Genomic DNA, 25159 nt, shown 5'->3' with positions numbered 1-25159 from the left:
CACCACCAACCCTCCATGATGCTGAGATAGCTTTGAATCACGGCTGGATTCAAAGTTTCCATTATTAATGCCTTGATTGGATGCCCTGGAATGACCTTAATACAAAAATGAAGGGTCAAACAGAACAAGATAAACTCCCAAAATCAATCATCTGTCCATTTCTTTTGAGTAGGTCCATACTATATCTATGCTTTAAATCTATGACATACAGCAGATGGCCTCATCCAGATTTTAATTTAGCATTAGGGGTCTTGCCCAAGGACTCTTGTTGTAGTGTGGCATTACTCCCTGAGCTGGGACTGGAACCCTGCATTGCCATATGGAGAGCAGTGGTGTTATCCACTACACAACACCATCTGCTTTCGTGCAACATCAGAAAAACCTCTCTGTAAAACAATAAATATCAGTAGCTAGCTTTACCCACACAGTGCCCCCTGTTGTCTGGCTTTAAAACATACACTCATGCCCCATATTTAGTTTTATTTCATACTATGTCAGTGTCCATTACTATCCCGAGGAGTAACATTCATAACGTATAAAGTAAATAGCGATTCAGTCACACAACCCTTGGGTATCCCTGTGGTGTCCACTAACCACTCTCACCATATTACAACACAAGTGCGTGCTCAGAGGGAGGGTCAGGAGGTCATTCTTACTGATGCGTACCTTGCAGCACAGGTCATTATAGTCTACCCTAAAATCAATACTGATATTATATTAAAACTAAGATTAGTTAATGAGTTCATAAATGAGAACTAGTCCAGGGATGTGTGATCTGTACCTTCCAGCACGGTCAGCTTGGCGCTGGTGTTGATCTCCCCGGCGCTGTTAGTGGCTGTGCACTCGTAAATCGCCTCGTCTCGGTGAGTCCGCAACGGCTGGATACGCAGAACAGAACCAGAACCATCATCAAACTCTATCACCTGAGAGAGAGAGAGAGAGAGAGAGAGAGAGAGAGAGAGAGAGAGAGAGAAAGATTTGGGATTAATTTGAAGATGATCTGAGGTTGATTTGAGGTTGATCTGAGGTTGATTTGAAGTCGATCTGACAGATTTGAGGTTTATCTGAGGTTGATTTGGGGTTGATCTGACAGATCTGGGGTTGATTATGCGATGCTGCAATAAAGATTTTCTGAACCAAGTCTTTCTTTTACAACAGCAAAATATGAACCCCCCCCCCCCCCCAAAACCCCCGCCTCCGCCTGGTCTTTCAAAAAAGGTTGGGAACTCCTATTTTAAACCATGGTGGGGCAGAGGACTGGAAAATGGAAGTTCTTATTATTTTGGAAGTTCACCTCAAATCTTTGAGAGCTGACTTTCTTGCCCTTCTTCATCCATGTGATCCGGGGCTTGGGATCGCCCACGGCCTGGCACACAAACGAGGCCACGCCCCCTGAAATACCCGTCTGATCCTCGGGAGTCTTTATAAAACTCGGTAAGCCTGAGAGAGAAAGAGAGAGAGAGAGAGAGAGAGAGAGAGAGAGAGTGAGAGAGAGATATTAAATCTTAAATGTCAATGCAAATATTTTATTCCACTTCAAATACTATTCCACTGTAGTTTATTAATGGCTAACAGTGTTGAACAGTGTCGGAAACCAAATAATCAAGTCTGTTTAATATTAATTAACAACCAATGATGTATAAGCATCCATTACTGAACGGAATTATCCTTGACACCACAGTGCAAAATGAAGTAAAAGTTTATATTTTGGCTGGGTTAGCAGTTGAAGCTTGCCTGAGGGAGGCACACACCTTCAAAATAACTGCAGCAGTCGGCTAGGCATCACCAGCTCAAAAGGATTCATTACGTTGGAGGCTAATTTGAAAGGAAGCCTGTTTTCAGACTAGTTTATTGAAGTGTGGGATGAGCGTAGGGTGAAGGTGTAGAACCTGTTTCTCTAATCACTTGGCGAAATTAATAAGTAAACAATGACAGGCTTTTTCTTAACTGTCCCCACTGGTTGCAATGGGGGCTACTATGCTATTTGAGCTGGATGCTAAGGTGTCCCCGGTGGTTTCTATGGAGGTTGCTATCATATTTCAGATGGTTGCTAAGGTGGTTCTGGTGAGTGCTATGAGGGCGGTTGCTAATCTACGTCTGGTGTCTGCAATGGTATTTCAGATGGTTGCTAAGGTGGTTCTGGTGAGTGCTATGAGGGCGGTTGCTAATCTACGTCTGGTGTCTGCAATGGTATTTCAGATGGTTGCTAAGGTGGTTCTGGTGAGTGCTATGAGGGCGGTTGCTAATCTACGTCTGGTGTCTGCAATGGTATTTCAGATGGTTGCTAAGGTGGTTCTGGTGAGTGCTATGAGGGCGGTTGCTAATCTACGTCTGGTGTCTGCAATGGTATTTCAGATGGTTGCTAAGGTGGTTCTGGTGAGTGCTATGAGGGCAGTTGCTAATCTACGTCTGGTGTCTGCAATGGTATTTCAGATGGTTGCTTAGCTGCCCCAGGTGCTAGTCAGGATGGCTGCAATGGTATTTCAGATCGTTGTTTAAGTGCCACATGTGATTGTTATGGTCTTCCAGCTGGTTTCTATGGTGTCCCTAGTGCTATGGGGGCTGCTAATATGTCCCAGGTGGGACATATAGTATTTGAGGTTGTTTCTTAACTGTCCCCGGCAGTTTCTTTAGTGGTCGCTATGGTATTTCAGTTGGTTGCTATGATGCATTGCCTATAGTCACTTTATGTGAGCAGTTTTTAGAGGCAGACGTTTGGTTCCATTCACCACCACTTTAACAATCGTGAACCCACTCTCAGTCACTCTGTTTAGGTCCCAATGCAGAATGTGATAGAAAGCACCTTTAAAACACTGTAAGACTGGAGCGCATGTAAACACCAACAGCCAGCTGGCGGGGTGTGTGAGATCTGAGCTGAGGGGGAACAATGAGCTCCTGTTCTGATGTGGGCTCTGTCAGACGCTCTGGAGAAACAGGTTTCTTGTTTGTTTTGAACAGACCATGTTACAGCACGTCGACCGGGAGCAGAGCGACACGAAGAGAGAGCAGTCACACACCCTTGTATCTCTCTGATGGACACAAACACACACTAACACACTTCCATCAGGTCCAACAGCTGACAGATCACTTAGCGACCTGCGGTAGAGACCAACTGGAACCAACAGGGAAGTGTTTATCGCATTGTTTTCATGTCCTGAGTCAAATTAAGCATAACTCACACCACCTCATCTTTTAAAAGCCCCTCTCTGATCATTGAATAACCCCCTAGAATCAGTGGACAAAGGACACTGTCTGCTGGATGTTTTTGTTTGGTGGACTATTGTCAGTCCAGCAGTGACTGTGAGGGGTTTAAACTCCAACAGCAATGCTGTGTCTGATCCACTCATACCTGCACAACACAGGCTAACTCTCAGGATATTATATAAAAACACAGAACTTTTACATTATTAATTATTAGTTCAATTTAGTTCTGATATTGGAACCAAAAGAGGGGGTGAATATCCTGAATCTGATGAACATTTATCAGTATCTCAAGATCATATAAAACCAACAGCAGAGAAACGGATCTGCAGAGTAAATGTAAACAATGGAAAAAAGCCTTGGGGTGTTACTAACTGCACACATGTGGACAGCCATTTGTTTTTATAACTGTCAAACAAACATATTTATCTGTTCAGCACCGAGACAAAACATTAGAGACGAGTCTACACCTGTCCTTGAGTCCTCTCCACTCTTACACAATGGGAGAAAAAGGTTTGCGGACACCTGCTCCTCCCAGAGTTAATTCAATTCTATATATTTATAAAACTTTAAAAGCCAAAGATGATCATATTAAAGAAGTTAATAAAAAAATAGTCTAGATTCTTCAGAAATGAAGGGTAGCCACCCACAGTGCTTGGGGAGCAGTTGGAGACTAACTGCTTTGCTTGAGAGCCTTTCAGCTGTGGACGTTGAGGGAGGAGACAGTGCTGTTCCTTCAATGACCCTGCCCCCATTTTCCTGCTTGTCGAGGGGATTGATCCAGTGACCTTATGGCCCTAAGTCCAATTCTCTAACCTAATCCACCACTGCCAGTTTCAATGTTATACTGTTACGTAACCATAAAATAAATGAGGTATTTCAGTCCTTGTTAAACCAAACTACTCTACGATAAGGAAGCATCTGAAGCTCCATATAATGCCGTCTATGTAGGGAGAACACTAGGTTCTGAGACGGGGCAGGTGCGGCCTAAAGGTTAGAGTTACCACTTTGTTCCTCTTGCCTGGCAGGTAAATACATGTCAACTAAGTACACGTCCACAAACTTATGGCCATTCTGTGTATTTCCTATTTTCTTTTTAAAGTCCTGACATCAGCAGAGCAGACAGAAGTAATCAGAGAACTTCCTCCTGCTGATAATCCGCTGATAAGCGACGCTATTAGAGAAGAGCACGTACTGTAACCACTGTTACAAGCCACGCGATAAAAGACCGGAGGGCAGAGCTCCAACGAACGGCTCAGCCGTGTAGGAACGAGTGTGTGAACACCAGAGTACTACACGATATTTCAGCAGAGAACAATACAGAGAGTGATCCGTCCTTTTCTCGCTCTGTTTCTGCTCATAAAACACCACAGAACCCACAAACAAAATCAATATCTAGTTAACACCACACACTGCTGTTGGAGGAGTGCTGAATAAACTTTAGTCGTCTACAACATGCTGCTGATGAAGAGAAATGTCTGAAGACGCTGTTGTGACGCTTTTCCACTGCATGGTCTCTGCTCATCGTGTATAGGCGTGTTGTTGTTGTTGTTTTAGTTTGGGACAGAACACTGCTCCGTCATCAGTTCAGACAGATCAGTAGAGTTTGCTCCTTTTTGTTTGATCTGCCAATGATCCAGGGAGCATGTGAACCTCTTCAAAAGACCTTGTATACCTCTGCAAGGTTTGCACATCGTGGTTTAGTCCCTACTCAGCTCGCTCAGAACCACGAGAGAGAAGAGACTAAAAAGAACCCGGTTCCAGGACCAGGACAAAAGGCCGTGTAGAGTAGGGACTGCTTAGGGAAAAGCACAATAACTCTTCAAGGACCCTACTGGTCATTGATTAACCCCTAGACAAACACACACACTAATGTTGACTAAACACTGGAAAAAACCCTGAAAATGGTGGAGTTTAAGCTGAAGATGTGTGTGAATGAGACGAGAGTGTTTCCGGGAGAGATACAAGCTTTTAAAGGATCACAGAGCGAGGGTAGTCAACACACACACACACACACTCATGAAGAGTATTAATGACTCCTCACAACATTAGTCTGACACCCCCCCCCCCCCCACACACACACACTGATCTATGACCAGAGGCTAGAGTTTGCTTGACTGGCCTTCACTCATTTAGAAGCACACACTGACCATGAAGAATAGACATGACACTGTACACTTCGCTGCAATCTAGCTCCCCCCTGTGGAGAATTTTCTGCCTGCTAAACACGACTGAGTGAGTGAATGAGTTAGAAGCCAGACTCATGGGGTTCTTCACATCTAGAAAGCACCAGATACTGTTTAATGAGCACCATGTACTAAGTGATTAGAACCAGATACTATTAAGGAAGCACCATGTGTTAAATGGTGGGAACCAGATAATATTTGGTTTGCACCATGTGCTATGTGATAGGAAGATGATACTATTGAGTGAACACATTTTGCTGAGTTGAGGACCAGATATTATTATGTGAACAGTATGCGCTGATCACATAGTTTCTGGTGCGCACAAGTTGAAACACTAATGTTCACTAAACACTGTATTTACCCCGAGAGAGTGTTCAACTTTACAGGCTTGTCCTCATCACTGAAACTCATATCGTGATCATTATACAAATATGAATCGATACGGCACTATACTGTCTCTTATGGGAAAACCTTGTGTCATCAAAATGGCAACATCTCAACCTTCGGTGCAAGTCAAATTTACAATACTTTATTTCTAAATCTTCTTGGATCATTCCTGTTTACATAATCATCATGAAATGTACAGAACCACAGCTGGAATAACAAAAGATACAGGAGCTGGTTCAGGCACATGAAACACAAAGCGTTTTAAAGGTGTCGAACATCTGCAGCCAGGATGGGGGGTCTGGCAGAATCTCATAGGAACCGAGGACGCGTCTCTCTCTTGTCCTCGGGACTTTACTGTGGGTAAAACTGACAGGAGGCACTTTATGAGGATCTGCGTCGGTCCAGAGCCAATCAAAGGCGTCTCCGGGGGAGCGGAGCGTAAATGTCATTTAAATGTCAGAGCGGACGGTGGTCCAAAGGGTCAGGGGGTCCGGTCAGGACACCGTAGATTAGATTTTGCAGTGGACACACACACACACACACACACACACCATTATCCTGACGTTGTTGGAATCTTCTCCACAGATGGTGACGTCCTCCAGCAATAACAAGAGAGAGACTGTGTTTCTGCAGGAGTTTTATTGAGCAAGTGACTATATGAATGAAATTGTGAATGACAGAGGCTTCATAAGTGAGTGAGTGAATATGTGAATGAATGAGTGTGTATATATGTATGTGAGGGAGTTACAAGCCAGTTCCATGAGGCACAATGTGTTTAACAACCTGCTATACCACCTTTAGAGGGCGACGGTGAGTACTGTTTGTTTATTTGAGCTCAGCCTGTGCGTGGCTCAGTTTGTGACTCTAAGTTTACTAAGTTTACTAATCTTTATCACAAACACATACATTTTTTCTTGCGCTGTGCTAAGGCCGTTATCTTCCATCATTGAGTTTATGAATCTAATGTCGCTAAAATTGAACAGAATTTAATATACACCAATTAGCATTGTAGCTAAACTCATCAGTATCGTGGTAATTAATTTCAAACAGACTTCTATATTAACTCTGTATGACAGTTCAGGCCTGAACGCTGTACAATTTTAGTTTGTTAAAGTATTTTTACATTTATAATATTATGTATATTTTTTGCTCCACTGTTTATGAGTGAAATGCTGAAAGATCCCAAAGCCACTTTGACTGGAGAGTGTGTGCATATGCATGGGTGTCTGTTGGGATTTGGGGGTGGTATCTGGGTGTGTAATGTGTGTGTGTGTGTGTGTGTGTGTGTGTGTGTGTGTGTGTGTCTGTGTGCGTGCATGCCATTGAGACTTCAAAGTCTCTCAATCTGATTAGCATCACTCTGACTTCCAAGAGTCCTTTCCCAACATCTGTCAGGCCATTTCTATTAGACTTCATCAGGGAACGGAGTTCCCCTGCCCCCACAACCCCCCACAGCCAGCCTCTTCACTGGGTTAAGAGCAAGGATCAGGGGCATTAAACTCATCCAGGCACATGCTTCAAATTAATGCATGTTTAAAAAAAAAAAAAACCTGAAAACGGTGGGGTTTAAGCTGAAGGTGTGTGTGAATGAGACAAGAGTGTTTCCGGGAGAGATACAAGCTTTTAAAGGATCACAGAGCGAGGGTAGTCAACACACACACACACACACACACACACACAAAGAGTATTAATGACTCCTCACAACATTAGTCTGACCCCCCACACACACACTGACCTATGACCAGAGGCTAGAGTTTGCTTGACTGGCCTTCACTCATTTAGAAGCACACACTGACCATGAAGAATAGACATGACACTGTACACTTCGCTGCAATCTAGCTCCCCGTTGTGGAGAATTTTCTGCCTGCTAAACACGACTGAGTGAGTGAATGAGTTAGAAGCCAGACTCATGGAGTTCTTCACATCTAGAAAGCACCAGATACTGTTTAATGAGCACCATGTACTAAGTGATTAGAACTAGATACTATTAAGGGAGCACCATGTGTTAAATGGTGGGAACCAGATAATATTTGGTTTGCACCATGTGCTATGTGATAGGAAGTGGATACTATTGAGTGAGCACATTTTGCTATGTGTTGAGGACCAGATATTATTATGTGAGCAGTATGCACTTTATAATAAGAACCAACTATTATTTAGTGAGCACTATTTGCCATATGGTGAGAACCAGATATTATTAAGTTGGCAGTAGATACTAAGCAGTTATTATTATTACTACTATCCGTTGTTCACTCAACTTTGGCCTTTATGCACCATATGCACCTTTATGATATATCTGGTGCTGATCACATAGTTTCTGGTGCGCACAAGTTGAAAAACAAAAATGTCATGACTTTTAAAAGGCTATGCACTCTTCAAAAGTAAATATGATACATTTATTTCTTCCTATACATTCTCTATGCTACTCCAGCAGCTTTTAAATTCAGATTTTCAAGCATATGTCGTGTTTTAGGCTCAAAAGGTCTTTGAGGCGCCTGGCTTGAGCTTTAAAGCGTCATCTCAGACCTCCAGGATGAGGTTCCGCGAGGGTCGCTTCAATCTCAGAGAGGCTTTGTTGAGCTGAGAGGTCAAAGATCAGCGAGGAGACGAGAGCAGGCCTGACCTCCCAGGTTACCAAGACTCTGTCACAATCCTTTCACAGCAAACACAAAGCCACAGGTGCAGGAACAGGTGTCCTAACACTCTCAGACACACACACACATAGGCATTTATCTCCTAGAGACAGAACTATTTTTATAGTTGGTGACATCCCTGACAAGAACTTTCATGAAACAAGGCCCAAAAAGTAGCCAGAGCTGAGAGCTTTCACACACATTTTAGACCTTACGTCATTGGTCTGCTTCTAAAATGTGTGAATGAGTGAATACTCAGTACATGAGTGAAGATAATGTAGTGAGATTTTGACACAGTGGACTTCAGAATTGCTGTATTTCCGCTGAAATGTAATTGAATAAACATAAAAACCGTTGGTATTTCAGCCCCAGCTGTTCCCACTAGGGGTCGCCACCTCGGACCACCATCCAACCCAAGTCGATGGTCTACACTGTCGATCACATGCACAGGTTTTATCCCGGATGCCCTTTCTCATGTAACTCCCCATTCCTTTTGGACAGACAAGAAAAAACACACTGGACTCCACATAGACAGTGACCTATGACCTTTGTGGCAGCAACACTTTTGAAGTAACTTTTGAAGGAGAGTGGGAAACCACACTAATTTCTGCCCAGTGCTAGAAAAATAAATTATGCGTTCTGCAACTGTAGGGGGAGCCCAAGACCAAATACACCAAATCTTACCTAGATTTGCTTTAATGTTGATACAAGTACTTTAAGAAAAAGTGAAAGCAAAAACCCTCTGGGAATTCGGCATTAAATGAAGCATTAGAGTGTCTGAGGGTAAAACGGAGAAATCTAATCTCCAGATCCGATCTGTGTGGAGTCCGAGGAATCAATACTTCAGCCAGAGACAAAGCCATTCACTTCCATTAATAATGGATTAGTGAGTTAGCATTCCCACTCACAACACTTAGCAGAAAAGCGCCGTCTCTTTTAGCGAAACCGCCTCCATTAACACCACCCTGCTCCACCCCACAACCTCCTGCTTCCAATTAGCTCTGAATAATGAACATTAACTCTCAACACAGAGCATTATCTCAAACAATCCGAGCCGTAACACTCTCTTTCCCTCTCGATTTGTTCATTTACTCATTAAACTGATCTGTTTAAGGCTTAATGTTTTACAGCTGTGATGATAAATGTGATTATGCTCGAGTGCAGTACAGTGAAACTCATGTTTTTGTAGATCTTCTGAAAATAAGTGAACACACCCTGAGCATTTGAAAATTGCCGTTCTGCGCATTTTAATCAGGAATATTACGGAATATAGGAATATATAATCAGGAATATATTAGGGAAATCCTCCTGTTCAGCGTCTAAAATTGTAGGTAATCTCAGTTCTTACTGGTTGTTTACATTCAGAAGCTAAGCATCTTTTAAGTTGGAATGGCGTGTTTGAGGGTAAAAAGGCTGTTGTTTGTTCGTGGCTGACAACTTCACTGTGAGTTTGTGTTCACTGTTTGAATTACCACAGAAAGTCATTTGTAACTCGAGTTAATTAGTTTTGTAGCACGTTCGGTAATGCAGAGTTTGGAGACATTTCCACCTTAAGTGATTTGAAACAGCAAAAATAAGTACAGTGGAACCTCTACCTACGAACTTGATCCATTCCGTGACCCGGTTCGTAAGTGGAAAAGTTAGTTTCTCGAGTCAATTTTCCCCATTTAAAATAATGGAAAAGCAATTAACGCGTTCCTGCCCACACCCCGAGAGTCACTCTTTTTGCACTGATATATGTTTACAACACTCTCAAATTAGTAAAAAAATACATGTAGCATTAATAAAAATAAAATACAGTGGTAACCGTAATAAAAAAGAAATAAAAAAAGTTGTAAGTGGTTACATATCACTACCTTGAAGACGTGTCGACTGGCTGGAGGAGTAACACAGGCACTGGCTGTATGACGGGAGGTGGGGGGTGAGTGAATGTGGGGAGACGAAGCGTAGATACGGCTTAACTTAGCACAAATTTCGATGTCTGCTATTTATGCTAATGCTAAATTGCTAAAGCTACAATTTGCTAATCTTAAAAGCTCACTCAAGTCTGGGCGCGCTGGGAGACTCGCCGATTGGGGTCAGTGGCCATTTCTAGACGCCGGTTTGTTGGTGGAGGCAAAAAATATTCAAATGCCCGGTTCGTATCTTGGAAAGTTCGTTAGTATAGGCGTTCGTTAGTAGAGGTTCCGCTGTATATCACCCATTTATGGAGCAGGAATAGAGCAATATCCTCATCTACGTTTGTGCTTTTCAACATCTGGAGTTCTCTCCATTGTCAAGACTTCTCTGCCGCAAATAGAGAGCGAGAAAGCCTAGCATACCGGACCGAGACAGTTTGTTTTAGTTACTTATTTACAGACACTAGGGCTTTATAAACATTAGGAAACCGACTGAAGATAACAACAAACACACGGTGAAACACCACCACCAATCAGTTTTCTGAATGCTGTCTAAGTCAGAAAACACGCGATAACAGGGAAAAGTTCTGTTCAGAGAGGGTTGAGTGAGGTGAGTGTGTGAAACCATCCACAGGTGTGAGTGTGTGTTCCTGCCTTGTGTCCAATGATTGCAAAAAGGCTTCAGACTCATCACAACACTGAACTGTATAAAGCACAGATAACGACTGAATGGATGAACGAATAACAAGTGTTTAAATAAAAAGTGTTTGTTTGTTGCTTGCATTTTCTTCACTCTGCGTTTGCAGGAGCTCAGCATTGTACAGGCATGAAAATAAACACGTTTTTAAACATACAGAGGAGAAAAATAAACCCCGGGACGTCTGGGTCTCAGCGATGACTGAGTGTAGCAGCTGCTCTGGACACTTTTCCGGCTCCAGTGAATTATTAAAGAGACAAACGCGCTGAGTGCAGTTATCCCTCAGAGAGGAACATTAATGTAACCGTATCCTGACGTCCGCGCGGGTAATGAAACTTCATGTGGCGTCATGAAGCCCCTGAGGAGGGGGGAGAATTTAACCCTTACAGGTCTACAGCTATTACTCTGTGTATTTGTGTTATTATAATTACAGAATACAAGACATTCAAACACTACTGTAGGAGGAGTCTCAAAAACTACACAGCACATCCACAAGCATTTATGAAGGTCATAAAAGAAGTCCCTGCTGATGTTACTTCACTTCAGAAGAAGTTGTGACACCTGCTGCTCGCTGGAAGAAGACATTCCAGATGTTTGAGCCGTTCTGATTCTGCCCCACTTCTAACGTCTGCCCCACTTCTAACGTCTGCCCCACTTCTAGAGTCTGTCCAATCACAGCGCTGGATTTACACGTTTACGTGAGAGCGCAAAGACGGGGTTAATGTGTGCTGAGAAGGAAGAGCACTAAATGAGAACAGAGAAGAAAGAGAACCGGGCAAAAACTGCTTCTTAATCCTCGCTCCTCACTGCTGTGCGCTCAGGGTGAGGGCGAACAGCGAGTGACTCATTATCATTTAAAGGAACAGGCGCAGAAAGCGGCCGCTCTGAACAGGGCTGTTTAGACAGTGGGGGAACACTGATGTGGGGCTTGGATTTAGTCTCAAAATACAACAGAACAATATTTAGGTAATTAATCCCATGATAAAACAGGAGTCAGGAGTCAGTAGTAATGCACATACAGTGACAGCCGTGTTTGTTAGAGCTGGTGATTTTAGGGGTTAAATGTGTTTGAGATGTGTTTCTGTGTCGTTATGATCCATCTGCTTCATTTTAACAACTGCTGACATGCTCTCCACAGCTGATAAACCAATTTTCAGATAAAATGCTTTTTACTCAACACTCAAGCAGGAAAATGGATCCTCCAGCTGTTCTCTCTCTCTCTCTCTCTCTCTCTCTCTCTCTCTCTCTCTCTCTCTCACCTCCTGCCAAAACATCACAGAACACAGCCGTCTTCGCTCTGAATTATGAGCTCGCTGCCAATGTGCGATCGCGAGAAACAAAACTGAGAAACTCTGGTTATTTAGTAAAACACAAGACATTCAGGGTTGGGTTTTCCTTCCCACGGCTCGGTCTGGTTCTCCCAGACTCTGTTCCCTGACCCCGCTGTAAAACACACTCCTGGAATTTGTGGAAAGGTGTGGAGCTGTTAAGTAATTTCTACCAGACTTGATTAAATGGTTTCTAACACCATGAGACCGTCTTGAAGAGCATGTTCTGCCCATATTTACAGACACCCCACATCACCAGAAGAGCAGGCCTCTTTCACTGGGTTTGAGGTCGGTGTGTGATTATTAAGTCTGTAGATTAGGAGTCTAAGCTAAAGCATGCTGCTCTGGTGGGAATGAGGACCGTGAGGGGGTATTTAAATTCTTAACCTTAGAATTACAGCTTCAAAATCACTGTGATGCTCCACTGAGCTGTAATAGTGAGAATAGAGCCTCTGTCATTGCTACTCTGGGCTTAGCGCTCTAGAAACCACAGTTTGTAACTTTTGGAGGAGGGTAGCATATCATTTTTGTATAAAGTTGTTTCTGTTTTTTTTCCTTTAAGACACGTAGCACCTCAAGAAGCTGGCTTCTAACAACACCTCACTCACTCCCTCATGCTCTTACTCACTCACTCACGCCCTCATTCACTCAGTCATGTGTAGGAACTGCTCCACAAGGGGGTGATAATCACATCTTCAAATCAAAATATAGAATATAGCTGATCTGGTTTAATTGTTTGTTTATATTGTGCAAACAAACAAATGAACAAACGAATAAAAGTCTTCACGATACGTGGGTGTTCTAGCAAATCTGTCCCCTGCTATGTCTGTTCTGGAAGTGAAGGACCTCTCTCCTAACACATTCCCTCAGCGCTGTCTCATACGTCTTTGAGGATTCTGGATAAAGATAAGACAGTGCCTCCCGCTAACGGGGCTAAACCGTATCACATGACGGGTTTAGTGTTACTCAGCCTTTAAACCGCTGTCCGACGCGGCCGTTCTCCACTCATTATCTCCTCTCCGTCGTGGACGTGATACCGGATCAAAGAGAGAAGGAGAACTGACCCGGGAAATCCTCACAAACTCATTACCTCACTGTGGTGGAGGAACAATAGGGTCTTTCAGTCTCCACAGAACCGAGTGGAGTCTGATTCTTAAACACACACTCAGAGAATACCATTAAAGTCTGATACACTGAGGTTTTCTGTTCTTTACCCAGAACACCATCGAGGAAGACATAACGCTCTGTAAAGGACCTGTCCAGCTCCACTGCGCCATTATTTGAGGCTGTGAGCTCTTTCTGGAGCTTCTTTATCTCGACTCACCCACGGATTCCATCACGGTTCGTGCTCAAAATCTTCTTTAACTCGAGCTGGGTATTAACCCAAACCAATTTATGTTGGTGGAAATGTGTAGACTGGTTCCAAATTAGTTACTCGGGGTTACGTCAGTTCCGAGTTGCAAGGTTTCGTGGTTACGACACATCTCCCGTTTACTGTATAAAGCCTTGTTTCGACTTAAGTGGTTTTGCGTCGTAAACGTCGTAACGCGAACTTCGTGTTTGGTGTGCGCGGCGGAAGAATACACGGTTACGCGGCTCGGTACCGAGGAGGATAGGTGTTAGGATAGGATAAGTGCTCACAGTATGTTATTTACGTACAGAATGTACGTAACGTAGGAACGGATCAACGTCGTAAGTCGAGGACCCACTGTATACACATTTCTTTATAGTAACAATGCTGTAACATTTAACGCTGCCGTTTTTTTAAAAACAATAAATAATAATTAAACACAACCATTTTTTAAATTTATTTTAAATAATATGTCGTCGCTGTCCATTTAAAAGCATTCATATCCAAAACAGTAACTTTACAGGAGAAGGAGAAACTTGACTTTCAATGGAAGTCAACGTAAAAAGATATTCTTCCAGTTAATTTTGGAGCATTTCTATTGGTCCGTTCATCATGACATTTTCACAGTGTAAAGAACAGCTGCTGTGTTCAAATGATGTAGTAAACGAAACATCCACAAACATGGAGTCACATGTTTATGTATCTTTAATAGACGCATGTATAAATGTGCCTTGAATATAATGTTTATCTTCCTAGTTTTTTTCCATCCACACAAACATGGCTCAGGACTCAGAGCGGTGCAGTCAGCAGATCTTATCAGGGACCTGATGACTCTGTGGGGAGTGTCAACACCAACGCTGCAAAAACAACCGAGCAGGGCCAAAACCCACACACTCACACACACACACACACACACACACACACACACACACACACACACACACGTTATCTGAAAGGTTGTGGCTACTCGGGCACAAAGAAGAATTAAGGGGGCATGAAATCACCAGATTGGAAATGTTCTGAAAGGTTAAGCCGTAACGCGTAACGTGAGCTCACCTGACATTTCCCTCTGAGACTTGTTCATTTCATCGCAATCACAACCTGCCGACAAACAGCAGGGGGCGGGGCTTAAACCTCACCCAACCACCCGCACCCTCTCCCTGTGTCTGTGTGGGTTTCCTCCATGTGATCTGCTCTCCTCCCACAGACCAAACACACACGATTGTAGGTGGAGTACTGTACATAAGTGTGTGTGAGTGACTGAGTGAGTGTGTAAAAGTGTCCACAAGTATGAGTGCGAATGACAGGGTGAGTGTGTGACACTGCCCACATGTGTGTGTGTGTGAGTGACTAGGTCACACGCGTGAAACTGTACACGGGTGTGTGTATGAGTGACTGGATGAGTACCTCATGGAACTTACACACATACTCACTCACGTTTAAAAACTGATCCACAAGGGGGTGCTATTCAGCTTCATACAATAAACTTGAGCTTACTTTTGATGTGAAATCAGGTGATGTTGTGTTTGATATCAAAGGCACAATAAACAAGTAAACACACACAACAACACATTTAAAAGTATTTACAACAAAATAAAAGTCCTGAAATCCTAAATTCAGTTCCAGAGCCTTTCTCCTTGGCTGTTTTCCTGAGAAGGAAAATAATTCAGCTCGGTCTGTGCATTAAAACAGAAAGTGTCCCTGCGCTTATTAAAACAGCGCTCTGTATTCATCCCCAGACTTTAAGGTCTCCCTGGACTCATGCATAAGCAGCTGAGGGAGTTTTTAAGGCGGCAGGGTTTTGTGGAGGCGGTTAGTTAAAGGGCAGCTGTCACCTTGGCACGGCTGAGTGTGGCTGGCTGCTGTTTTGGGGGGGTAGGGAAAGGGCTGAGGGCCCCTCAGGGGACGAGGGGAGACGTTCCGAGGGCTGGTACGGTTGGAGATTTTAGAGGGACATCGCCTACGGGACGAGCGCGGAGCGAGTTAATACGCATTACGTCACATGGCCGCCTTAAAACAAGCCCCCCCCCCCTGTCGCCTGGTGAAGCCCACCCTCAGAGACAGGGCTTTCACGGCCCCCTCCTCGGGCTCTGCTGTGTTTTTAAGGCGGAATGGTTTGAAGTCTCACCACAAGTGATGTGTAATTACAGAGCGACTGGAATCTGAACACAAGCAGCCGAGGGCCTCGCTATTAACACGCCACCTTAACAGACCCCCACTCTCCTGGCAGCACACCCATACACACATACACACACACACACACACACACAGACACATGAGCCGAAAAATTAATAACACTCACATACCAGCCAAAACATTACAACCACCCAAAAATGATGTGAATATCGCCAATTCTTCTGGGTATGCCACAAAATTAAGATAACCCACAGACAAGCCAAAACATTAGGACCACTAACAAATGCGTTATGTGCATACAACCTGCGTGAGCACTTGAAATAGTAGGAAGTAACTGATGTCAGTTATAGAACGTGATGAATGTGCAATAAATATACTAAAATATTTAAATTATTCTTTTAATTATTAATAATACCCTACAATTAGATTTAATTAATTAAGCTGTTATACACCACTGTCTGTGATTTCTGGCCACACTGTGTGTGTTAACTCCTGTAGCAGTGTGTGTGAGCGTGAGAGACGTGTGTGGATGAGCTTTATGGTTTTTATGTCTTTTATGTGGCTTTTATGACAGTTTTCTGTCCTTTCCTATCGTTTTCCGTGAAGGACGCGGGATGATCTTGTCGTCCTGACGGCGGATGGTTTGGACGAGAGCCCGAGGCCTCAGTATCGAGCGCATAATTAAGCTATTAATCTCACATCATTAACCTCTGTCCACCCTTCCCTCCCTCCGCCACTCTGCTGTTTCAAGAGCGTGCTCTCTCTTTCCCTCAATCTCTTTTCTCTCCATCTCATCCTCTCTTCCCTCCATCGCTATTTCAAGATCTCTCCTTTACTCGCGCTCTCCGTCTTTTCTTCCTTTCTCTCCTTTCACTATCTCTCTCTGTCACCTCCATTGATGTCATTTAGTCACTCTCTCGTTTGACAAAATCCTCCTCCCTTTCTCTCACTCATCCCTCTTTCACGGTGACACCCTCCATCATCCCTCTATATTTCTCTCTGCTCTTCTGCCACTCTTCTTCCCTTTCTCTCCCCTCACACACACACGAGCTCACCATCGTCCTGCTGTTTGAAGAGCTCTCATCATGAATGTATCACTCTCTTCTCCCCCCACTTAGTTTTTCTCCCACTCTCTCTCACCTTCCTCCTTCTATCTGTCTCCCTCGTCCCTGTCTCTCCTTCTCCCATCTCCCCCTCTTTCTTTCCCTCTCTATTTTGTCATTTTTGTCTCTGCCTTCCCTCATCACAGTGACACAGTCATTCTGCTGCTCTGCAGTTTGAAGAGCTCTCATCTCTCTCTCTCTCTCTCTCTCTCTCTCTCTCTCTCTCTCCACAGCTGTGCACTAACAGAAGTGTGTCCCGAGTGCCACTTGATCGTGGATGTAGTTATTTTAATTAAAAAGAATCAATTTCCATCCGCGTCAATCTCGGCCGGTCACCATATGGACGCTTTAAAAAGAGGAGGACAAAAAAAAAAAGATCCAATTTGCCGCCGCCCACCAGCGCGGCCTGCTTTAACGAGTCCGAACAAATAACACTGCAACGATCCGCAGAGGTGGGCTTCCACTCGGACCCTTCACAGAGCTCTCAGCTCACTGCGGGAACAGTCAGGAGCCCCTCGCTACGGTTGAAGACGTCTGACAGTGGGTCAATAGCGCGGCGCTGTTAGCAGGAAAAGAGCACGGCCTCAGAGCTACCGTAATGATATTCATGTCCTCGGTACAAAGGAGTTCACAGCGGCTTCCACAGCATTAAAACCCACTGCGGCAATTTCAGGGGCCAGAGAGCGCACTCGGACTCAGACTCGGAACCAGAATACACACTGGGTCCGTCTCAGAACCTACAAAGGCAGCATGACGTTTTAATGGAGCGTTAGGAGCATCTTCATTCAAATACAGCACTTGCCAAGTTCACATTATGATCCTCATCAATCAATTCAGATATTAAACATAGATTATATTTATAAATGTAAGTGGTCTGTATCTGTCTGTAATGTGAACAAATCTGTCCCTGAAAGGCATTTACGTCACGTGCCCACAAATCGGATACGGATCAGATCTAGGAACACACAAAATATATAAGTGAATTAAAGCTGATTTTAAAAGATTGACCGGTTCACACTGTGCTGAAAAAATCAGACCTCTGTCCCTTTAATGTCTATGTTTGCCATTTTAATTCAATTTCTTCACCATTTGCTGTGGAAAAAGTTCTGGTGTTTGTATGCAGACATGGCTCTGTAAATAGGTAACAAACCAAGCATTCTCTCTCTCTCTCTCTCTCTCTCTCTCTCTATCTGTGGTGGAGAGACTCCGACTTATTTTTGCTGTTACAGTTACATTACTTAAGCACTTACTTCATGAGATAAACACAAAGCAAAATTGGTAAAGCTCGAGTTACTAATGAGTTTCTGATGAACACAAAAGTTCAACTTCAACCACCAAGATACGGTCGCTTCTTACTCGAACACACCGTTCCACATTAAAAGACGTAGAGCTTCTGAATGAACCCAAACAGGAGGTGTCTAGTTAAAGTTTATGTGGCTGAATGCCATCAAATCCCTCCAGCAACGTTCGGACATCTAGTGTAAAAGCCGCCCGAAGTCTTTTGAGCGTTAAAGACGTACCCAGAGCCCTCCACCGCTCGGGAGATGACAGAAGGCTGCCGCACGCTTGTCATAAATCAAAAGCAATCACGACGGCTAATGTCACTTCACGACATTCAGCACAGTGCTGCGACTGCGTTTGATTGATGCCATAGTGTGTTAAACAGGCAGAACGTATGTCTCCGTGATTAAAACCACTTCAGCTGCAGTTTCAGTCTGGTAATAAAACACTCCCGGCCGAGGAGGCTGTACACAAACCTCATTCCTTATGCTCGGTAAATACAGCCTCGCAAAAACACTCTCAGCATGTTTTCACTGACGTACTTCAAATAATCAAGTCATTTAGCAGTGGGTATCTTTCATTTCTGTGATTCCACCAAATCCCTGCGTAATTCACAAGTAAATTAACGACAGAAAGTGGCGCTGATTTGTTGCAAAGTGCTTCTCGAGTCAGAGTTGGTGACAGTGTTGAATGGAACGTCCTTTAAATAGAAAATAGAGGCAATGCTTTACCAGGGTTTTGAGAAGTTTCTGAGCTAAAACAAGCACATTTTCACCCAGTCACTCACTCTCACACACATTCACCCAGTCACTCACTCTCACACACACATTCACCCAGTCACTCACTCTCACACACACATTCACCCAGTCACTCACACACATTCACCCAGTCACTCACGCTCACACATTCACCCAGTCACTCACTCTCACACATTCACCCAGTCACTCACTCTCACATTCACCCAGTCACTCACTCTCACATTCACCCAGTCACTCACTCTCACACATTCACCCAGTCACTCACTCTCACACATTCACCCAGTCACTCACTCTCACACTTTCACCCAGTCACTCACTCTCACACTTTCACCCAGTCACTCACTCTCACTTTCACCCAGTCACTCACTCTCACACTTTCACCCAGTCACTCACTCTCACATTCACCCAGTCACTCACTGACTCTCACACATTCACCCAGTCACTCACTCTCACACTTTCACCCAGTCACTCACTCTCACACATTCACCCAGTCACTCACTCACACATATGGACATTTTCACACACTCACCCAGTCACACACACACACTCCTGTGGACAGTCTCCCACACTCATGAATGAATGAATTAAAAAAATGCCGTAGGAACCTTCACAGCTCTGAGCAGACAATACAGAACAGCTCTCTCATCAGTATTTCTGGGTGGAGGCTGAGCTGGTGGCTCCACCCTGTAATTCGGCTCCCTCCCAGTCCTCCGCTGATTACAGACAACACCACACTCCAACCCACTGTTTGTGGTCGTCAATATTTTAAACCCCAGACTATTTCTGGAGCTGTGTTTGCTTACTCTGCTGTTTAGGGTTGGTATTTTTATCCAGCAGCATCCTGAATCACAACAGCGAGGAGTACGACAGATCTGACCTCACACGCTGTCGTCCACTTCCAGAAAACTTCTGAAGTCAGTCCTGGCCCCAAGTTTCTGCTTCTGTCTGAAGCGAGCGGCGCGGGTCCTCTACAGGGAAATGTTTAAAGCCGAAAGTGAAACAATCCATAATTAAACAGCGTTTTAGATGCTCTCTGGATCCCGACAGCTTTCAGTTTTAAACTTCTCCAGCTTCAGAAACAATCCCTAAAGCATTCCGCTAAATATAAAAGCTTCAGATGTGTTTTATGTGCTGCCTTTAAAGAGCTCTTATCATATTTTACTATTTAAATGTTTCAAAGTGCACCGCCGAGCTCATACAGGCCGTTCTGAATTATGTGATTTTGTGATGTCACAAAGAAACAATAACAAAAACAGTGCTAAAATAATGTCATAGCAGCTCAACAAACACACTTGGAGGAGAATGCTAACTGCCCAGATTTGTTGGTAGGCAAAAGATGCCAATATGAAGAGAGGACCATCCTACAGAGAGAGAGAGAGAGAGAGAGAGAGAGAGAGAGAGAGACTGTGTAACCTTGAACTTAATGACCATTTATGGTGGTCTCTCTGCTTTGTTTTTTTGCGCTGGAAAAAGCTCCTGTGTTTATACACATCCCTGGCTCTGTTAATGGGAAACAATACTCCATACTGGCTCAGGCATCTCTCTCTCTCTCTCTCTCTCTCTCTCTCTCTCTCTCTCTCTCATCTAACTTCTTGCTCAAAATGGAAATAAAACTGGAGATATTTAGATATTATTGGATAATAACCATGACTTGGTAGAAAGCAGAAGCATGGTATCACATTACTGCAGGAGAAGAGAGGATTAAAGGGCAGGGAGAAGGTCAGTGGGTCTTCCGGGGACAAAGCGGGCGGTCTGTAGTCCATCAGCAGCTCCTGCAGTGGTCAGTCACAGCGGCGTGAGACTGGACTAATGAGGGAGCAATGTGTTATGTTAATGAACCGAGCAGGAATGTGTGAGTATCGAGCATAAGGGACTGAACCAATTATGGTGATGAGCAGAGTTGAGCAGGGAGTGTGTGTGTGTGGTGTGTGTGTGTGTGTGTGTGTGTGTGTGTGTGGTGTGTGTGTGTGTGTGTGTGTGTGTGTGGGAGAGGGGGGTAACATTTGCTCTGTAAACAGTCTTTATCCACTTGGGGAAGCACTTAGAATGATCAAGGAATAACAAGTAGGCTGTTCCTCAGTGTGACCTTTTTATCCTCCTCGGCAAAACGATTCATTTCAGCACATTTTGTCCCCAAAATTATAAAATGAAAAGTGAAATATGAGCGCTTTGAAGAATAACTCTACCGTGAGACCACCCTGAGACCCCCCTGAGACATCTTTAATTCATAAACATCCACCTGCTCAACCTAGCGCAGGTTAGCCCCTCCCATCTGTGCTGAAGTTATAAAATGTGTCAGACACGGATCATCTTAGACCTTAGACCTTAGACCTACCTCCCTCCCTCACTCACTCACTCTTAGCCTTAAACTCTCCACAAGGTGGCACTTTGTATTCACCGCGAAGTAGCGAGGGATTACTGTATTTGTGATGTCACAACACCTGTGCATTGCCTTCCTAACCTGCTCTTTAGTGTGAAGTTATACGGAGTGTTGGGCTGCTTTATGAAAGAGAATCAGAGCCGATCATATTTGAATATATGCAACTTAAAGGTAGAGTAACATATAACAGCATTATATTATCTTCGATTATATGTAAGACTAAATATAAGTGAGAATACATAAGACTACTAAGATTTTATATCGGCAGATAAGAGATGAGACAGCAGCTACAATCAGAAAAATAATAATAAAATAAATGCAAAAAAAGATAAGAAAATGTAAGACATGTACATTTTTAAGTAAATATCTTCACAAGTGCAACGCTGCTGAACATCTTTGTGGCCTGTAATGGCTGTACATTTTGTCAGCCCTGGAATAGGACACTTGAAGGTGACCCTCGCCACGTTACTGAACGTTCAGAGCTGTGTGGGATGGGGGAGAGAGAGAGAGAGAGTGCCCAGCTCTGTGAGGAAGAGTGTGAGCTGTTTTTACAGAATGCTTCTGACAGCGTGCGGAGGTCAGGCGCTGAATTAAATGACTCTGTGACTCGAACCTGACCCCACGTCTCCACCGTCTTAACGGTCACTCCAGAGGACGACAGGACACAGATGGCAACACTGCTGAGATCACCGTGTTGCCGAGGGCCGGGGGTCTCCGTTCTCGTTGGGATAGAGGGGTGGGGTGGACTGTAAATGCCCTTCAAACTAAGATTTTTCAGTTAGAGTCACACTTCAAACGGAGGGTTGTGACACCTTGTGAATCACCAGCGAGACGCTGAGCAGCGACCAAAGAACCCACAGATGTCTGTATTTTCTCCTTTAAGCACTGTGATCACCAGTGGAGTCTCTTAGTTTAATGTAGTTTCAGTGGATTATGGCCCTTTACTACATTCCTGCACCTGACACTGCTACAGAATTTAAGATGGAACTGGAAGCTTCAAACACAAAGCTGCAGAATAAGAATCTGAATTCAGCTCCATAATCACACAATAAATGGCTCTCCATTTAACTAAACTCCAGCAGCTCCTCTGATATCACTGCAGACTGGTGCAGAGCTGCTACAGAGCACCGCTAGTCGCCCGGGAATGAAGCGCTGCTCTTTTTCATTTGTGTTCTGATGTCGTATCAGGGTCTTGAAGGGTCGTCCTGTTTCGTAGTGGAAGATTTTAACCACTTCACCCTGTAACTCAACTCCAAGGGGCAAGAGGACACTCCAAAACAAGGGGGAAGGGGAAGAGACGGGATTCACCCTTAACTAGACTCTAGGGCTGATTCGACACTGTACGACACACTGTTATGTGTAAACACGAATGAGATGACACTCAGCAGAAGTCCAAACATACACACCAGTGACCTTGAAGCATGAATATTGTCTGTGTTTATAGTTACAACCCATTTAAAGACGTGTAGACAAGCTGGTGTAGAGGAGGGCACTGGGCTGATCCAGAACTAGTCCACACCAGCTCCAAATCTCTTTGATGCTCGTTACAACACATGCCCCACCATTGCTGTCAGGATTTGATAGCATTCATTTACAAACTTTAGTGAGGTCTGTTCTGGATTTCATCCCAAACGTAGTTTGCTCCAGAGCCCAGAGCTAGAAAGCTTTACACCCCTCCTGCCAGCGCTTGGCGTGAGCATGGTGACTTTAGGCATCAGTTCAGCGCCCTTCATTTAAAAATCATTCATTCATTCATTATCTGTAAGCGCTTATCCAATTCAGGGTCGCGGTGGGTTCAGAGCCTACCTGGAATCATTGGGTGCCAATAAATTTTGGCCATATTGTCCAGCCCTACATATAATTCACTGTCTATTTTTGTCAATTTTTTGTTTACTACATCATTTAAAGACCGCAGCTGTCCTTCACACATTTCATGACGAACTGACCAATTGAAATGCTCCAAAATTACTAGGAATAAAAAAACTATATGATACTTACAGTACCCATCAAAAGTTTGGACATCTTCTCATTCAATACTTTTTGTTTTTTGTTATTTTTCTGCGGTGTCAGAGAATATGGAACACACTGATTAAACAAACTAGAACGTTTAATACTTTAGATACTTCAAAGCTTTGCCGTTCTCTCAATCAGCTTCATGAGGTCGTCACCTGGAATGGTTTTCAGTGAACAGCTGTGGCCTCGTCAAGAGTTAATTTGTAGAACTGCTCACCTTCTTAATGTGTTTGAGACCATAACTTGGTTGTGCAGAGGTAAGTGCAGGTGCACGGTTCTACACAGTGACCAGCCCTATTCCACCAATGACTAACGAGAAGATGTGTCCAACTTGTGACTGGTACTGTGTATACTGTATATATTCCAGTATTGATGAGTGAGAGAAAGGTGCTACATAAATTAAACATATTATTATTATTATTATCTTTCCTACTGGCTGTTCCAACAATTGCTGGATTAGAGCTCCGCCCACCTCCTCTACCCCCACGCACAAAGCAGAGCAACTGCATCATGGCTAAAGGCAGCGAGGCCGTCGTTAGACAGAAATGAGTGTGTACTTACTGTCTGCCTGCGAGGAGAAGGCCACGAAGCCCAGCAGTAGCAGGACACAGAGCTGGTTGGGCAGGAAGGGCACTGACGGGCAGATACTAGGCACCATGTTCCAGACTGGCACTGCTCCTCCTCGGTCCCCGCTCAACTCCACAAACTCTCACACAATCATAGGCTACGACCTGAGGAGAGACAGATAAACACTCGGGTTACAAACAGGAGGTTGCTCCGCGTGTTCGCCGCCCCAACCACTTTTGTGTGTGTGTGTGTGTGTGTGTGTGTGTGTGACTCCAAATTGCATTGTAATGATGTGCAATAAGCCCTTAATTAATGAAAGAAAGAGCACAAAGAGTGATTAACAATTAAAAACACCTTAACACGACTTTCCCTCGTCACTGTGCCATGCCTTGAACTGAACATTTGTAATCAATCGATACGGCAACCGATCAATACTCCTAAACTCAACCCTGGCACTGACAACCCAGTGTCTCTACCGAGCAGTGGGCAGCAGTTCAGGGATTAAACCCTGCCAAGGACCCTCAGGGTCAATGAAGGAAACAAACACTCATCAAATGAAGGTCAACCTCTGACCAACAGCCAAAAATCACAAGGCACCAGCAGGGGAAGGTGGGGGGGCATCAGTGACCCAATGACAGGCCATCGTTAAACACCCCATTAAGATATTACACAGACCACACACAGACACACACACACACACACACAGATGAGTCCAGAAGGGCTTCTCTCTCTCTTTCTCTCTCTCTCTGGATCAATATCAGCGATGCTAAAGTCTCAGATCTGTGCGTTATGATTCCTCATTGACCTAGAAAACGTCTCTTTGTTGCCATATGGCTGATCTGAGAGCAGACGCCAAGGGAAGGAGAAGAGAGTCTGAGAAAACACCCCCACATCCACAGTTCGCAAAGCGGCCTCAGGGTTCTGGACACCTGCTCGTCCAGCATTTCCTCCGAAGACTCCACCTAAGAGCCAGGAGCGCAGATCATAGCTTTGGGGCTTTAACAGCATTTAAACACAAACTTCACCGCGGTTAAACCCTACAGTATAACTAGTTACGGACCATAAACAGCACTTCAACTCATCCCCGGGGCGCTGGATGGAGCTGAAGGGCTTTATGTCACTCTAGTGACGCTTGGCATTGAGCGTGTTGACCTTAGGCTCATATGAAGCTGCTCCAGTGTCCTACTGTTTCATACTCTCACTGTGGAGATTAAACAAGCAGTGTTCTGATTGGCAGCCT

The 25159-nt window shown here is 44.2% G+C and overlaps 1 protein-coding gene across 1 annotated transcript in view; it reads right to left on the bottom strand.

The window, feature by feature from the left end:
• LOC136675335 (receptor-type tyrosine-protein phosphatase F-like) overlaps positions 1–25159 on the bottom strand; it is a 186576-nt gene that overhangs the window by 88736 nt on the left and 72681 nt on the right. The window contains exons 2-4 of the mRNA XM_066651822.1: positions 23914–24083; positions 1295–1440; positions 782–923 (exon numbers count right to left, since the gene is read on the bottom strand). Of these exons, the coding sequence (XP_066507919.1) occupies positions 782–923; positions 1295–1440; positions 23914–24010 (385 nt within the window). The 5' untranslated portion in view covers positions 24011–24083. The remainder of the gene's footprint in view (positions 1–781; positions 924–1294; positions 1441–23913; positions 24084–25159) is intronic.

This window comes from Hoplias malabaricus, chromosome X1 (assembly GCF_029633855.1).
Source record: "Hoplias malabaricus isolate fHopMal1 chromosome X1, fHopMal1.hap1, whole genome shotgun sequence".
In the NCBI taxonomy this organism is placed as follows: Eukaryota; Metazoa; Chordata; class Actinopteri; order Characiformes; family Erythrinidae; genus Hoplias; species Hoplias malabaricus.
Note: the sequence above shows the minus strand (reverse complement) of the source record. Positions and strands in the feature narration are given on the sequence as shown.